The sequence below is a fragment of the Protomyctophum parallelum genome (genome assembly GCF_964188405.1).
Source record: "Protomyctophum parallelum genome assembly, chromosome: 8".
NCBI lineage: Eukaryota > Metazoa > Chordata > Actinopteri > Myctophiformes > Myctophidae > Protomyctophum > Protomyctophum parallelum.
In genome coordinates, this window is record NC_139703.1 from 25,786,206 (window position 1) to 25,804,806 (window position 18,601).

The following is an 18,601-nucleotide window of genomic DNA, read 5'->3' on the forward strand; positions in this document are numbered from 1 at the left end:
CTAACAACAGAAGAACTGAACCATGCGGGCTGCTTCGAGTGGTCATTGGTCAAGATTGTGTTTCGACGGAGATGCGGAGAGATATATACTGTGGGAGACGAGGATGTTGGGACATCTGAGACTACAGGGGTTGAAGGATATTGTCCTAAAAGATCTCGAGCCACCCGTCGAGGGTGAAGAAGGTGATGTGACCTACGAGGACATGAATGCTTTGGCATATAGAGAGATGGTCCAGTTTTTGGACAGCAAGAGCATGTCGCTCATTACACGAGCAGCGACGGATGATGGACGCAAGGCACTACAGATCCTAAGAGCCTTTTATGCAGTCAAAGCGCCGGCTGCAGCAGCATCAGGAAATGACGGTATCGTGAGAGCCCAGATCCTAGTGCAGCAGCCGTCTATGCTACATGAAAGTGCAGATGATGACCGGCGAGGGACTGTGAGCGTTGGTGACGGTAGGATGTGCTACAGATGCGGTGTGAGAGGGCACATCGCCAAAATGTGCGAACGCCAGGAGTGGTGCGAATACTGTCAACGTTCTACACACCGGTACGCGGTCTGCAGAAGGAGGAGACAACAGAGGCGAGATGAGGCACGGAGAGTAAAGTTCTCAAACTCTGCCCGAACCCGACCAGGCCCGACCAAGCCCGACCCGACCCGACGTTTTAGGGCCGGGCCGGGCCCAAATAATATGCTAATTAGTCGGGCCGGGCCGAGCCTCGGGCTCTGTGATTTTCCGCAATTTTTTTTTTTTTTTTTTTTTTTTTTAAGTGTTATTATAATAAAAATAGCAATTCTGTTATTTGTGTAATGTGATTGTGTATACGTGTATGCATTTATTATGAAGAGGGCTGCGCTAGGCGATTCACTTGTGACAGGAGGAGGACTGGAGACGGGGTCGCATCGCACTGGCATTTCAGACTCGGAGGCCTCGTACACACATGTCAAACCACGTGACTTCCATTAGAAAAGCATTGAGAATAAGGCGGCCATGAAACACAGACAGAACAGATCATGTCAGTCCAGCATGTGTGTACGAGGCCAGAGCAGCATTGCAGCCTGCCCCGCGCGCAGGCAGTAGACTAGAGAACAGTGAACGGTGAGAGACTTGCGTGCCTTGCTACCGCTGGTTTCCCTCTGTTTTGCGCACCAAACGAGCTACTAACCACCAGTTAACTTGCCAAGTTGCCATATCCTTAAATATTTTATCAAATCAATCGGATTATCACAGCTGAAGAAGCGTCAGGTTTTCGTCATGTTGCACTGAGAGTCTCGTTAACCCAGCTGGCTGCGATGAATAAAACCTAATTATTAATCAACGTCACCAAACGATCCATGATGGTGATATATAACAACTTATAGCTACACGTAAAGCAACTTCACTTCAGAGGAAACTAAGGGAGGGAGCTGCAGCAGCTATTCATGTTTACTCACCAGTCACCACCACCACTGTATGGAATCCATTAGAATGATTGGAAATGGAAGTTATGGAACATTAATAGCCTATTCTAACGTGAGTTACATACATCCTTTATTTCGATAAATCCGCTGATCTCCGTTCTCACTTTCACACTGAAACACGGCGCCGCTGCGCTGCCATTTAGTCATTTTAGTGCTGCTTTTTTTTCTCTCTTTTTTTTCTTTCGGGCTTTTGTTGGGCTTCGGGCTTAACATTATGGCAATTTTTAGGGTAGGGCCGAGCCTCGGGCCCACCCAGTTAGGGTAGGGTCGGGCCGGGCCATAATTTTTGGGCCCGTTGAGAACTTTAACGGAGAGTGTCTGAGAAGAACAACGGCGAGCACGAGTACTCATTCGGGGTGAACGACTGTGCCGAAGTTCAACAAGTGAGAACCGAACGAGGACATCGTGATCGTGAGAGACAGACGGGTCTGATGGTCGACACGGGAGCGACTTCCCATATCATCACAGACATCACAAAGTTCACAAGTTTCGACGGCAGTTTCCAGCCTAAAGAACACTGTATGGAGTTGGCTGACGGCACGAGATGCCATGGAGTGGCAGAACGCAGAGGAGATGCGAAGGTGATTCTGATCGATAGCAGGGGGCAGCGCCACACAACTACCCTGAGACATGCGTTGTACATTCCTACACAGGACATGTTTTCGGTGCAAGCAGCAACCACCAGAGGTTGCGAGATGGAGGAGTAGGTCTAAGAGAAATACTCCACTCCTACCACGAGGGCAGGTTCAGCAGCAAGTGCACGAGGCTGTAGTGGCTACACCTCAGGCAAACCAGACTGTGCAGTCAGATGAGGGCCAGGCTAAAAATGAGGCTAAACAGCAGACATGTTACCCTACCAGAGTGAGGATGAAGCCAGCCTATTTGAGTGACTATGTAACTGTCAGTGCAGAAAAGGTCCCGAAGAACATGGACTATTCCGGCAGCGTCTAGTGAACAGATCTAATGAACAGATTTAAGGCTTCCGGTGGACGATCTCTTCAAAATAAGAGTACCCTCTAGAGTATTGAAAAAAAGTTTAATTTGCACATTAAAACTACAAATTAAGCATTTAAATGATGCTATATGATGCTATAAGACACACATTATGTTTCTGTGTAAAAATAAGTAATTAAATCATTATAATAATAATAATAAAGTTATCTAAATGGATAAATGCTATTCACTGGAGTGCATGGACTTTATAAAGTGGACACTGGACAAAAGACGGCTCCGCGAGGCAACTATCTGGACATACCCACGCGTTCGGGGAGATGTCCTCTACCACACCCCACTCTCCGCTAAGCGGGAGAGGTGTAAAATTCACAGCAGCAGACCTTCTACTGTGGTCAATGCTGAAAAAAGTACCGTTTCCGGACCCAGAATGGACACTGGACAAAAGACGGCTCCGCGAGGCAACTATCTGGACATACCCACATGTTCGGGGAGATGTCCTCTACCACACCCCACTCTCCGCTAAGCGGGAGAGGTGTAAAATTCACAGCAGCAGACCTTCTACTGTGGTCAATGCTGAAAAAAGTACCGTTTCCGGACCCAGAATGGACACTGGACAAAAGACGGGTGGCGGGTGTCATCTGTCTAATGCATATGCGTGTCTGTAACCTTCCATAGAGGTAAGGCTGCTAAGGCAGTTGCACTGCTATATTAATGGGTTTGCATTGAGTGTCAAGCTAGTCATTATATATTTTTATAGTTTGTTAGGCAAAGCCCTGGTTTGCCTTGCTGCTGCTGTTTTTGTCCTCCTTATTATTTTGGTTATTTGGTTTTGTGTTGTGCAAACCAGCTAGCTCACTATAAAATGTATGAAATGAACAGGGTTGGAATATAACAGTTTATTGGGCTGTGTCTTTGGTTATAGTGCCAGTAGCTATGGGTGCTATAGTCCCGACAGGTGGTGGGTCTTGGTCACGTGTTCCTGTAGGCTGTCTTGGGGTTTTAACTATAGTGCATGATATTTGTTTATTGTGAAACCAGTGATGTGTGTATAATTGTATTCTCTTTTCTTGCAGTGCTTGACTGAGCTTGTGTGCTCTGAGGTGAAGTGTGCACTCTTTTGGTGGCGGTGACCTTTCACTCCCTGCCTTCCTCCTGTCAGCAAGGACACCCTGGCACCCCCTGGTGGCTACTGGTAGTTTTAAGATATTAGTAGGCTATTGCCTTTTTAGATCCTAATAAAATAGACATTAGACATGATTAAATAAATACATTGTCTAACCCTACCCTCTTCTTACAGTCAATTCAAGTCATTTCTCATTTAATTCTGCCATAATGTATCAATAAAACAATATATATTACTTTAAACTGGAACTGCACGTCTCTGCTCCCCTTCTTATCTCTGCCCAGTGGGCTTGAAATCTGTATTGTGTGAATGTAATGCACAATCTATGTAAAGCACTTTGGATAAAAGCACTATATAAATGCACCATTTACCATTTAAGCAATTGGCCCAGCTACTTGGTCAGATATATACTGTATGTTACATTTATAAGAAGATCATGGAACCAATGTCATTGGACATCCAGGTATCAATCAACTCTCGTCAACCTATAGCAGGTACGAGATGGGGTGGGGCTAAAAAGCAGGAAGGAACTAGAAAGACAGAGTGGGAGAAACAGGTGAAAACAGAGATGATTATAAATAATCTGGTAAATGTTGTCACCAAATGAAGAGCCAGGAATTAGTGTGGATATGTCAGTATGTTTGTGTATTTTGAGATGGTTTTCACCTTTTATATTTCTAGCCTAACCAGCTGACATGAATAACAACAAGATGGACTGTGGCTGGTCAACTAACACACTAGGCTGGAGGAGAAGAGAGTGTGAGAGACATTTCTACAACTTTCTGAGTGAGCATGGATTCTATCTGAGAAGTGTAATATCTGAGAAGTGTAATGACATGGACCTGGAGCTAAAGTATTGGACAGTGGTAGGCAACAGGCGGCCCGTGGGCCAGTACTGGCCTGTCAGCGATAATATCTGGCCTGACAAATTAGTTTCTATTTGTAAATAATTCCCAATAGTTGACTGACAGTCCAGGTAGGATGAAGAAATAGTTAAATGAAAATAGTTTTCACTGCCAACTTTCGTCTTGGGAAAACTTCTCTCAGCTTGTGTGTTACAGTACATGCCGTTTTTTTTAAGGTTTTGTTTTGAGTGGTGCAACCACTCCTACAACCAGCAATGTCCGTGACGTTCACCTATGTATCTGGTTAACCCACCCACCTATGTATGTGTGAGCACCAGTATGAGTACCAGTAGGGGCGAGAGAGAGATAGAGTGGGGGAGAGAGAGAGAGAGAGAGAGAGAGAGAGAGAGAGAGAGAGAGAGAACCACTGAGTTAGACACGACCATGGACTGCTACCATAATATATTACACCATATCATATGCATGTATGTGCAAGTGAAGTACCAATATATGTGCAAGAGAAGTATACATGTATGTGCGAGTTGACTATGCATTTATGGCCTAAACAGCTTCCCATACCATTGGATACCTGAGGTTGTCAGGTTGCCTATGGATGCCAAAAATTCAAACTAGAAAAGAAACATATGGTTGTGTGCGTTTTTTTTAGCCTCTACCCTCTGGCCCAATTTCACCTAGCCTATTGATTTGCCTACATTTTAGCATATAATTGAGCATTAACCTTCCATAAATGTTCCTGTTATGTCATTATCCATCTCCCTCAATGCCTCTTGCCAAAATGAAACAGAAAAATTGGACATTTGTCTCAGAATTATGTATAGTTAAGACCTTTTACATTTGTGGAAATTCACTATGGCAACCAATATGCCAGATTAAACATACATGTGCCAATATTTCAAGTGGATAACATCAACATTTGTTTACTATACATCTTGAAGATTGTAAAAATGTAAATGTTGGAACAAATATATCAATAGGGTGCATGGGGGAGGAGTTGTTGTGATCCAGTTTAGGCGAAATCTTAAATGTTTTATGTTTATTTGGATTTTTATGCACTACACATGATGGAACCATGGCCTTCATATCAATCAATTCATCGTGCAAAGACAAACATAAAATGGGGTGAATGGTTTCCGTCGGATGTATAGTTCAGGAGCTATGTTGGTTTAAAGTTTATATTTTTCACAGCCGAAAATCCAGGACGGACACAACACAACATATGGTTAAAAACACATATATGGGACAATAATTAGCTCGGGGAACATCAAAATTCACCTTAAGGATTATAAAAAGGTAGGTTAGAAAAATATATCTTTCTGGTGGGATGGGACCCCCTCCTTCCTACCAGACTATAATGTTATGCTTGGTTACACGAGTTGATCGGCTATTATCAGCATGCAACCAAGTGTAAAATCTGGCATTTCAACACGCCCACCTAAATGCATTTTTGTTAACAAAACCCAACTGTGGATTTAGTCGACTAAAATCGTATGATATAGTCGACTAAAACTAGACTAACACTAAAACATTTCAGGTGACTAAAACTAAGTAAAGATTTGCTGTCAAAATCAACACCGCCCTAGATTAAGAAAATAGTTGGGATGCAAGGCTTCTAATTTAAAAAATAAAGAGGTTCCTATGATCCTATCACAAAAAGATTTGGTGGCCCCTCTGTAGTAACTGAGGACCCCTGCTGAAGACCCGGCGTTCTAGTGTAATTGAAGTTCCTTGTGACATTCAGTGAGTGAGTTGAGTGTTTCTTGTGATTTTTGACCCATTTGTGAGAAATAAAGATCTTCACTGCTCGATCTGCCTGGTTCTTGAAAGATAAAACCCCCAAAAGGGGTTCCTGTCCTAAATGGCTTGAGTAAGGTGTTCATTCATGTAAATTATTTTTCATTTTATTTTTTAATATACATCTGACAGACAGAACTCTTGTTACAAGGTTTGACACTTCAGGTGATGTGACCGACTGAAACCCATCAATGTTTACATTTTTTTCTTTACAACCGGCTGACTTTCCCTGGTCCAGGGCAAAGTAGGTGGCCCTCTGATCACTCTGCCACTCTGGTCCATAGTGGTTCAGGGAGCAGTTCCGTGCCTGGAATATATAGCCTAAATAGGTCATGTGGCCTATAGGGTCATATAGGGTTAGGGCCAAAAACAAAAACAAAAAAAACTAAATTAAATTGTTAATCACTGTCATGAACTGTACTGTCATGAACTATGATCAGTGTACTGTGTACTTTCATTATGTAGTGTTTCTTGTTCTGCCTAGTGGTGTTTGCCTGTCTTGTCTCACCACCCTGTGATTACTAGTTTTCTCCACCTGTGTCCTGTTAGTCTCCCAGCCAATCCCTATGTTGATTGTTAGTTCTGTTCACCTGTGTATTTTGATCACTGTGTCTACCTATAGACGAATTCATAGAGGGGTGCCCTGGGCGCGGCCATTACTGAGGTGTAGTCCATGGAGCAGGTGCTCCGTAGGCCAGGTGCAGCAGTGCTGCTGCGCTTAATGGTACACCTCAGTAATGGCCGCACCCAGGCAAGCCTCTGTGAATTTGTCTATACCCTACCCTCAGTTGTGTAGTAGATAACAATAGCACAATTTGAAATTTGCACCCTCTGGGTCCAAATTCACAACGGCGTTTACGCTCATATCGTGAGCTTACAGACATTTACAAGGATTGTGGAATCAGGAATTCATGATGAACTTGACCTTGGCGTGACATTGACGGACGTTGGACGTATAATCCGCTCAGATCCAAGTCAGCTCAGAGGGTGCTGGACCAGTGATCATCAAGCCATGCGTATATTTATTTAGAAGGCTTTAGTCATGCTGAGTCACTTCATGCTGAATCAATTAATAGTCCCCAAACCACAAAAGATATGTGACCAGCATTTGTCAACACACACATACAGTACATAAAAGAAGAAAATGTGGCAACTGCTTAGCTTATGTATAAATATAGCATTTGGTCGTGTGGTTGAACTGTACAAATTAACTTCTTTCTCATTATCGTGAAAGTAACTTAAAAGATCAGTTAAAGGACCACTTCACCACTTTTCAACCTATCTTCATATAATAGGTCCTCACTAATAATCATGAAAAAATGGCGGTTTTTCTTTCTACTCGGTCTGTGTCTCATAGGAGGGCTGTGGGCGGTTCAGAAACCGTCTTCCAGTGACGTCATCGATGGGGAATACAAGCTAATAGAAAGTGCAGGCTTTCTAGTCCTGAAAAGTTGCAATGCGAAAATGGAAGCCATCGTTCTCACGATAATGAAAATCTTTGTTTAAAAAGAATCTGCCTAATGATGATGTCACTGGAAGACTGTTTCTAAACTGCCCACAGCCCTCCTATGAGACACAGACTGAGAAGAAAAAAATCGTGCCATTTGTTCATGATTATTAGTGAGGACCTATTATATGAAGATGGGTTGAAAAGTGGTGAAGTGGTCCTTTAACGTATTACAGTTCTGACATTCAGCAAGGAGTGAAGCAATCGTGCCAAAATAAGTTAGCAAGTTGAGGTGCTTCCCCGACCTGGTTCCGTCCGTTTCGTTTATAATTATATATAACTCGCGTTTGTTTGCTTGAAGATCTGTTTGAGACCTGCCTGTCAAAATCAGCTGGTGATCCGATACAATTAAGCTACGTCCAGAACAAATTAATTCCCCATAGGCATGATTCAGATATAGCCTATACAACAGGGATATGATAGTAATCCAAAGGACTGCAATTGTTCCATGGAAAGAGCTTTTATAATATATAGGCCTAATTGCCATAGTGTAGCCTTGGTCCTGAGCTTGAATTTAGGCCTACTTAAATCAATACATTAACTAGTTGCGTTATGAGAGTAGCCTATACTTTCTAAACCTTCAGTCAGTTGACATTGCGAGAGACTCGCGGCACTCGCCTGTCAAAATAAGCTGATCTACCAGTTCATGCAGTGCGGTGCATCGCTGGCCACCTCGTTCACCGCTGTAAGCTCGGCTGTGGTGACGTTTTTCACCCGAGGAAAGATATTTCCTGTTGCCTTATATGGCGTGGAATGGGCGTGGATGTTCAATTATACCATGGCGACACCAGGCAAATCACTTGGGAAAGAGGCGAAATGAGATACACGGGCGATCCGCACAAATTAAGTCATTACGCCACCTTTGGTGAATGACACGTGAGATTTATCGGACGGATAAATACGATATAATATCATTTACACCTGGTCGTATATTTCCGTGGTGAATTTGGCCCTGACACATATTTTCTCACCAACTTAAAGAGAGAATAGAACGGACGACGGTGCAGGCCAATGAAAGTTTCCAAGTCCATTTTATTGTAGAGTACAAAAACAGCATCGCAGCCATGCAGAGGCTGGAGCCCCTGCATGCACCCAGCCAGCCTGACGGCTTCTGGGCCTAACACACTTACAGACATTTTCAGTAGGCTTTTATGCAGACACATCAAAGACAACAAAGATAAAAGGTGGTCTCAGGTTCCCCACCCCCACTGAAGTCTAAAGTGGTCCATGCATGTCCAAAATAAGGTAGTGGTCAACAGGAAGGACAGTACTTGCCTGCCTGCAGCTGTGATCTATTTAACATACCTATTTACCATAGAGTGCCAGCTGTGAATGCCTGGTGACTATAATGCGTCTGTCCTGTTGTCTCTCTCCCCATGCATGAAGCAAGAGAGAGAGAGAGACCAGGGTACACTTTAGGTTAGAGGTGAAACAATTTAGTCTGTCTAGTTTAACATTACTAGGCTATATTTAATGTGAATTGTGGTTCCAATATACATCAGCCCTCTGTGTGTTGGATTGCTGAAATCCTACAGTGACCATAATGCTTTGCTGCAAGGCTGCACCAAATGTAGATATTTGGGCTTGCTTCCAAATGGTTTGATTGTTGTTTAATAGGAGACTTTATTAACAGTTTGTGCAGAGGCATGGTTAACATTTACAATTATTGTGGATAACATGTAGACAACTCCTAGCCTGGACCAGGGCTGGGCTAGACGACAATCATACATGCTGTAATGACGTGAACAACATAACGTGTTGCAGGGCTTAAAGTTCTCAGTCCTGGGGACGGATTTCAGTCCTGAAAATGTCATAGGGGTCATTTTGATGAGATCAGTGCTGATTTGCAAAAAATAATTTTCAGTCTTTTGTTGGCTTTAAGCCCTGCAGTGCTTACCCCCGACAGAGTTCTGTGCTTGATGTGAGGATCCAGAGTCGAGGAACCAGAACCATCGTTACCGCATTACTCGCTTTACTGAATCGGTCTCAACTTTTCCAGGACGATTTACATGCTGCTGAACTTTGTCTATATACGTAGTGCCTTTTCCTTCAAAGCTCACACATTGTCAGTCACAACTCTCTCCCTTTTAAGCAAACATTTCTAATCGCTGGATTCAGCACGGCTGCACTTGCCGCTTGGGTGTGCCTGACTCAATATGCAGCTGCTGTCATTTGAATTTGAGTGAGGAGACTATTCGGAATGTACCTGGCGTCACATATCTGCCCCAGGCGGCGCGCTGTTGGATGCTTTTTACAGTGTTGGGTACAGATTGTGAGTCTGACTCATCCACTGTGCTGGCTGGCCCTGTCATCTCTCTTACCTGTTCGGGGGTCTTTAGGTGAGACTCCACAGTGTATGGGACAGGTCTAGGGGCATGTTGAATGCACAGATGTGTCTGTGCATGAACCTGCCGCACCCAAATAGTCTGACTGGACAAGTGGGTACCCTGGACAACTGGGCACCTGGACGAGTGGCCACCTGGATAAGTGGGCACCCGGACAACTGGCCACCTGGATGTCGTGGCGTGGTGCTAGAGCGAGACCGTCCGAAGGCCCGTCGAGTTCTAGTTATTATTATTGAGGGGCGCCAGCCCCTCCTACAGCTATAGTGTAGATTCTGTCTGAACACAAACATTAAATGCCATTGACAATGAATGGAGAATTTACGCCATGTGTCTGAGCAAATCGTCTGTCGGTGGGAACCCTTGGCCAATAAGGGACCACTATTATTGGTGACGTAACTATGGTAAATAATAACGTATGTTGACAAATTAATTTATGAGGAAGTAATTAATTCATGAATAAATAATAATATTTATTTTCGTATTGTTTTATTGGATGGTGTACGATGATAAGAGCGCCCCTCACTTCAGACAGGTGTGATTTTTATTATTAATACTAGAGTATTTGACAAGCATGTAGCCTATATTTCTAGCCTAGTGCTAGTGGTGTTCTCGGTTACAAAGTGGAAATTGTATTGTGGTTTTCAACCTTTTTTATATTATATTTATATTAACCATTATTTACCTGCATTTGAGCCACGGAACACCATTTGATGAGATTTAGCCTCTCAGACCCAACATCATTTTGAATATTTTGTTATCATTGGATAGGATTTTGTCCACAATTCCATGCTGTATTGATGTGGCACCATAAGGGAGATAAATTCTCAATGGAGTTGTCACATCATATAGCCATGACATAAATAATATAGCTTGCGGAGTTAGTTAGTTGTATAGCGTATACAGTGTTTGTAAGACCCACATGTCATACACTGATGTGGCAGTCAGCTGACCAATTGGGCGGGGTATTTGAGCTCACCTAGACTGCATGCTTTTTCCTGCCTTCCTTCTGCATATAGTTCCTGGTTGTTGTTATGCACTGTTTGCTCCCACCACCACTCTGTTATTTCTGTTCCCCATGGGGGGTTGTTATTGTATATCTATCTCCCTGCTCTTTATGTTTAATGATGGTGTTTAATTGTGCCGAGCAGGGAGAAAACTGCAGCAGAGCCGAATGCCAAGATAATATATTATATGCGTTAAATCTATTCGTGAGTTATCTGACTGAACTACTATTACATGAACGTTCAATAATGTACACCGATTTATTCAAGGGTACATACACATATACCCGTATTTACTGAAACTGAGCAGAGCAGTATAGCTTTACAAATTGGAAGACATCTTTCCTTTTATTTACAAGTGACAATATAATACATTATCATTCCAACATAGCTATTTATTGGCATGGTTAGTTAATAGTTAATAGTGTAATCATGGGCTATACACTGACCAATCAAAATCAAATATTTGAAAATGCTTGGGCATTAATCTGAAAATAAGACATTTACTTGCGTGAGCGGAGAGCACACACACACACACACACACACACACACACACACACACACACACACACACACACAGTTCTTGTTTACTATAATATAGTAAATATAGTAATATAGTAATAGTAATAAGGTCAGTGGTGATATAGTAACTATATCACCACTGACCGCACTGTCCGCACATGTTCTACATGTGGGACAGTGCGGTCAACATCTTCTATATTTAGACAGGGAGATATTATGACATATCATACTACATTATTCTTCTGACTCAGCAGATACTGTAACTCTTATAGCTCACAGAGGTTGTTGTATTGGAACAGGGGAACATGTTGCACTTTTCTGAAACCGTCACAAAGATGAAATAATAAAAATATACACACGTCGTACACATTGAAAACAATTTAGCATCTCAGTCTAATATCTGATCTGCATGATTCATATGTAGCCAACATCTTAACTTAAAGACCGGTATGAGGAATTATATGCCTTTTGTTCAATTAAAAATGTATTATAGAGTCAGCACATGTAGGCTACATGTATTCTGTGTGCCTGTGATTAGGGTTGTGTAATTTGCATATGTTGTTTTCGCACATATGCAATCAGACATGCATGACATGCCGGTCTGTGTGGAGGTTTGAAGCTGCCTTTATTATCCTTAAACACATTATTGACAATACGTAATAGTAGAGCAAACAGGTGTCAGATATACAAAGATGCAATATAGAAATACTCATTGTGAGCTTGCAGATCGGCTATCTTCAAATGGCTGAAATGTATATAAGTCTGAAGTGGTTTAATGTATGTTTTGTGATAATAAGCTAAATCTACAAAGTAACTATAGTAACAAAAGTTTTCAAATAAATGTAGTGGAGTGAAAGAAAGTACAATATTTGGATCCGAGAGTAGAAGTATTGGAAATTGGAAATACTCAAGTGAATGTACTTATAGTTACTTTCAACCTGTTTTAGATCCTAATACATTCACTTCCCACTTTCACAGCGTTAAAAGTCCACCTGAAATGGAAGCAGAGAACAATATTATTCGAGACATTTCAGGTTATAAATACTATACTATGATACTATACTATCATTGTCCGTCTGCCAGTTGTACTCTTACGTGGATGAAATTAACTGAGACGAAGATGGCGATGATTAGGAGGCCTATGATAATGGAGGAGATGCCAACATATAGAGCGTTCCTTCCCAGCCGCCTGGAGCCATCATAGTCTCCAAGATCATAGCTGTTCCTGGACTGAGAACCACAGGAGAGACACTATTGTTAAGATACGATAGATAGATTTTGATTTCCTGTTTTATGTCATTGATCTCATGACTGAGCACTATAGCCTATTGCAGTGGTTCTCAAACTTTTTCATGTCACAGACCCCATTATTTTTTATTTGTCCACGAAACCCCATCAGAAAAGATTTGTGCCAGCCATTGCTAAACATTTTCCAAATCATATACATATATTCTTTTGTCATAAAAAAAAAAAAAGAGTCTTAGACAAGAAAATAGCAGACAAGCTGTGTACCTCTGGAATCCCCTCAAAGACCCCAGGTGGTCCCCGGACCCATACTTTGAGAACCACTGGCCCATTGCTTTCAACTGTATCGAATTGAATCACCTATATAAAATACAGTATGTGATGGACTCACTCTCTGAGTGGACTGCATTGGGAAGCTTTATCCGGCTAGTATTTCACAGGGTCCTATATTCCCAGCGTTCAATTTTCCCCACATAGGAATAACCCCCATTAACGTGTACTGAAATACATCTCACTTGTGATGGCTCATATCAGCCCCCATAGTCTAGGATCTAACAAATGTACATGACATGTACCGGTAGTCAAATGATCGGCCTTCTTTAGAATGTTGGCAACGCATCAGTCGTGGCTCTACGAGACCTACACACGATGTTACAAGTGTAGTAGTAAGTAACACAATACAGTGCTAACATGCTGGTGTAATACCTGGCTCCTCGATGGCTGTCTGTCCGTGTTGATAAAAGTGTCAGCTCAAAACTTTGACTCATTTTCTAAGGTGGATGAGATGAGATGAGATATAACTGTCACGTCCTGTCCCAGAACGTCCCATGCCTGGTCCGCCACCCTTATGTTCTCTCCTACCTACCCTGTGTGTTCCCCTCCCCCAGCCTACCTGAGAGACAGTTTCCTCCTGGGAACACAGCTGTGGACACTTGTGCCTACTAATGACTTTGGGATTTAAGTGGTGTGTTTGTGGGACTCTGTGTCGGTTTATAGTTTGGTTCTACGCCAGCTTTGCGCTGCTGTTCCTGTATGTTTTAGTTCCTGCCCTGTGTGGCGTTTCCTGTGTTCTTTTGATTCCTAAGTTAAGTAAAGTGTTTTTTATCAGTCATTCTTGTGTTCGATCTCCGGCTTGGTTCCACACACATACTCCGGGTCGGCAGCCTGACAATAACGTTATTAATGCCTGAAGTGAATTGAGACATTACAGCAGCATAATATAATGTAAAGTTAAGTCAAACATGTTTGATGGGCAGAGCAGGTGTATGTGTGACTGGGTTACATTTAAGTGTCCAGTGAAGCCACACTCTCCTTCAGTCAGTCTATATTTCTAAGCCAGTGGCTCTCAAAGTCCATGGACCACCAGGGGCCCTTGAGTGGGTTCCAGGGGGTTCATAATCGATTCATAAATTGACAGAACATTCATCAAATTCAACAGGAAATAATCTTGTATTATAAGATATTTATAACATAGGCTATATAAGGTATGTTTTTGACTTGTGGGCTAACATTATTTAACCAGCTCTTCCAGTGGGGTTGTTTGTGTCACTGTTAAGACCATTTGTGATAAACATTTACTATTCAAGAGACTGGCCTCTGGCACAGAACAGTAATAGAGTCAATGCTCAGTGCAAATGCATAGTATTTAACAATTAAAACCTACTGTACTTCATTGACTGGAGTCCCCCATGGCTCTCTACTAGATAGGCTCCCTTTCCTCTCTACATTACATATATTTGCCCCAAAATAGCTACTCTACAAGCTCGCAACACAGCACATTGCAAAGGCCTGTGAGCTTGTAGATCGTCTATTCTCGCCAGATGGGTGGATGGCAGATGGTAGGGTTCAAGTGTTAATGTGATCCTCTAAAACTGTGCTTTAATACTTACCATGATAGAGAATATCAGCGCCACAATGTTGATGGGGTATGCGGGACAAAAGCAGGTAAAAATTGTCAAACAAAGATAGCTGCGAATTGGAGGTGGGGGTTCCTTTTCCTGCATAAAACCTCGCTCAAAAAAGTGCATGCTCCCAGTCAGGGATGTCTTCCTCAAATCCTGACATGGCACAACGAGAGCCATCATATATAGCACAGTGGAGAGAGAACAGGATGCTTAAAATGCTGGGATTCAGTCAAAAATGGTAGTCCATTTCAAAACGTTCCGGTAAAACCTTGTGGCACTGGTTAAACCCTGGAAGGATTTTTTGTGTGTTGACCACGGCCAAAACCTTGACCTTGTTTACTCCAGGGTGGGCAACAAATCAACTCAAGAGATCACTATCACTGCTGGCCCCCATCCATGCTAATGACTCCAGAAGAGCTTTACACTTTACAGAGTGTGTCAATACTGCAATATGGAAATAATACTATGAAAAAGCCTGAACTTCAAAATGTAGGCCTACCATTTCAAGTTTTCAAATGTATGAAAATCTTTTGAATGTGACGCATTGTTAGCTTCTAGATCGGCTATTCTCAAATGGCCGAAATGTATAGGGTTGAAGTGGTTAGTGTATGTTTTGTAATAATAATAATCAAAATCTACAAAGTAACTAACGTTTTCAAATAATTGCAGTGGAGTAAAAAGTACAATATTTGAGAGTAGAAGTAAAAGTATTGGAAATTAGAAATACTCAAGTAAAGTACAAATACCTCAAATTTATACAGTAGTACATTAAGTAAAATTAATGTACTTCAGCCACTGCAGATTTCAGTGATGGAAAGTAGATTTACTGTAATTTTGAGGTACTTTTGACTTTACTTGAGTACTGAGTAGCCTATTCCCACTATTCGATACATAAACATTTTTGGCCTGGATTTATAAGTCATGTCGAGGTGGCAGTGAATTTGTTCCGCTCATGTGTTATAACGACTAGTGGCCTTCTGATGAGGAAAGCCAGGGGATACCACCATTTCGTTGCTGGGGTTTTGTATTTTATTTTTTCATGAATCAATGCTATTGAACACCCTTTATGTCTGTGTGTTGGTTAAAAAAAACTTGAACCAATGGAAAGTATTAAAAAGTGCTTCGACAAAAATCTCCTAACTCCATTGGATCCTCAAACTATCTGCCAAAGGAGCTAACTCCACCCGTTTAGCCATCTTTCGTTCTTTTCTTCCATAAATCAGTGCTATTGAACACTCTTTACGTCTGTGTGTTGGTTAAAAACATATTGAATCAATCTAAAGTATTAAAAAGCGCTTTGACAAAAACCTCCTAACTCCACTTGAACTGGATGTTTTTTCATTTCCTGAAAAATGAACATTTTGGAGGTGGTTTCTTCCAGACAGCAGAGATTTACAGGCTACAGTTGAAATGGCTGAAATATTTGAATCTGCCAGCATGACGGAATAGATGGAAATATAGGTGTAAAAAGTGGAGGGGGGGTAAAAAAAAGATTACGATTTAATGTTTTCGAATAATTTATTAGGAATTTTAAAATCGAAATTTCCAGAGAAAGAAAGGAGAGGGGAAAAAAAGAAAAACATTGTGATAAAGCTTGGTAGGGATTTGCCCAAATGGGATTGGTTAAAGTGTTGTTCAAGAGCTCACAGTTAAACCCCATTCATACCTTATTGTACAATGGCATTAACACGGCAACAAACAGTGCAGCTCTACAAGCTCACGGCACGTCGCGTCTGCAAAACGTCGTGAGCTTGTAGATCTGCTACTTTTGACCGGCGACACCGTAGGTACGGAGGAGCATAAATTAAGCGTTAGAGCTTCAAGCTCCAGTCAAAAGCATTGGCCCTTTTCCTGACATCAACACACACAAAGAAAATCATTAAAATCACTGTACAAGGGGAACAAGATCTGGAAACAAAAATATAGTTTCATTTTTTTTCTTCTGAAAATAAGTCTTAATGCCGCAGACATATCAATACGACGTCATCTCCTACTACCAACATCAGTAATTATTATTCTCATTTGTAAGGTAAAAAATAACTTATTGCTTTATTGTAAGTTAGAAAGTTACAGTGTTGGTGTCCAGCAGTAGTTTTGTGTTGTATTCCCAGACAGACTGAGAGAGGTACAAAATGGCCCGGTCAGGAAGTCATACAAGCCTTGCCTTCGTCAACCAGCAGAATGGAGCTGTACAGATGATGAACACAAACTAATAAATGGTATATATATTTGATACTTGATTTTTTTGTTTTTGTTTGTTCAATATTTTCCTTCCTGCCCAGCCAGTATTGAACACAGTGGTTCTCCCCCCTTTGAGAACCACTGGTCTATACCGAAAGTCCTTTCTATAGAACTGACTGAGGTGAGGCCCAGTACCTTTCTGACTCCTCGCCCCAACCCCCTGCCCGTCATTACAATGAGTAGCAATGGCGTTCAAATGAAACAAAAAAAGAACAGTGGATAACAGAAGATCACGAAACAGCTTCACCGGAAACCTTGCATGTCCAAAACCCTTGTCAGGAAATTGGAAAAACAATAACCTGTGTCCCAAAGGATCAATGTAGTAATTTTATTCACAAGCTCTTGCTATTATTTGTCATCTGTTGAATATTTATAATAATAAAACTCATAAACAGACGTAACAAATTTCAACGTGCCATTATATTAGGCATGTCATCAGTTTGTGAAAACAAATTTAAAGTCTTCAAAATAGCAGATCTACAAGCTCACAACTGCGTTGCGAGTTGCGGCACAATATTGTGAGCTTGTAGACTGGCATGACATGCAAAAGATTTACTCATGAAAAAAACATTGAATTAAATATGGAGATACAAGGTTTCTGCCTGACATTGACAATAGTTCATAACTTTAGATCCGTCAGTATAGATTAAATGAAATAATAATAAGAAGAAGAAAATGTAGGACGCAGGGGACGGGGCAAAAGACCAAAATGGAACCAGGCAATCGTATCAGTACCGAAATTGGCAATCAAAATGCTCCTTTGTTGCCAAACAATAGTTACGTATTACACCTTGATGTATGCGCACAGACAGTCACTCGCACACACTCAGCTGTAAGCACATGCACCTTCAATATTATTTATAATAGGACAAAAACATAACCGTGACCTTTAGAATAGCTTCTCCTTGGATGTCCTTCATTTGCGTTCACGGCTGATAACACCGCATTAAAGAATGGCAAAAACAATAGTAAGAAACAAAAACATTATGAAGGAAAATGCAACAAAAATATATATATATATATAATCCTTTCCAAAAATGGTAGTCAAGTGAACCCCCAATTCCATTAAACCCCCAGTCCTCGAAATCCTGTAAGTCGTACTTCGTCCTTCGTGCCAATCCACTATTATGAACACATTTCATGATGTAAGAGCATTTCAGTTATTCAACCAGGTCTCATGAGTACATTGAGAAATCTGGTCCATCATGGTAATAAAATGATCGCAAAATAATACAATCATTGGTGCTTTTTCAAAGGCAAGTAAATGGATGAGGAATTTGAAAGACTAACATCATTTGGACTGGTTGAATTGAATGGATATGCACAAAAACATATTCATAAAAGGTTATTTCTTAAGATGTCCAATGCACCGTGCCTGAGGCAATGCTGGGATAAGTAGTCTCTCTCGAGACAGCTCATTGGCTCACACAATATTCAAATGCTTCCACCTAACGGTCTGTACATCGGGAAGCGCTGAAAGATGCGTAGGGGGGTGAAAAGCGGATGTCCCACCTCGTCGGCACTTCTGTTCGGCCTTTGCAAGTGGCGTAAATACACGTTCTACTGGAAATCGAATTAGTTGAAGCCGATCTAGCTCACTGCTTAGCAGATATGGGATTTTCAAAAAATATAGTTCCAAGA

General features: G+C 41.6%; 2 protein-coding genes across 3 annotated transcripts in view; both read right to left on the reverse strand.

The window, feature by feature from the left end:
• Positions 1 to 11,335: 11,335 nt before the first annotated feature.
• On the reverse strand, positions 11,336 to 15,038 carry LOC310863133 (transmembrane protein 233). Its single transcript, XM_083771285.1, has 3 exons — positions 14,705 to 15,038; positions 12,666 to 12,800; positions 11,336 to 12,562 (listed from the first exon to the last, which is right to left on the reverse strand). Exons 1-3 carry the CDS (start codon positions 14,897 to 14,899, stop codon positions 12,551 to 12,553), a joined length of 342 nt encoding a protein of 113 aa, XP_083627411.1. The 5' UTR covers positions 14,900 to 15,038; the 3' UTR covers positions 11,336 to 12,550.
• A 1,180-nt stretch (positions 15,039 to 16,218) lies between these two features.
• LOC310863482 (RNA-binding protein Musashi homolog 1-like) overlaps positions 16,219 to 18,601 on the reverse strand; it is a 37,587-nt gene continuing 35,204 nt past the window's right edge. For both annotated transcript variants that reach the window (XM_083771848.1, XM_083771847.1), the window contains exon 14: positions 16,219 to 18,601. This exon is cut by the window's right edge and continues 1,389 nt beyond it. The gene's annotated coding sequence lies outside the window, so the exon portion shown is untranslated.

Bases quoted from the DNA above. Each gene is read 5' to 3' on its own strand.
- LOC310863133 (XM_083771285.1), bottom strand. From the start codon at position 14,899: ATGATGGCTCTCGTTGTGCCATGTCAGGATTTGAGGAAGACATCCCTG. The intron at 12,801-14,704 runs GTAAGTATTAAA...TGTGGTTCTCAG, and splicing joins CGCTGATATTCTCTATCATG to TCCAGGAACAGCTATGATCT.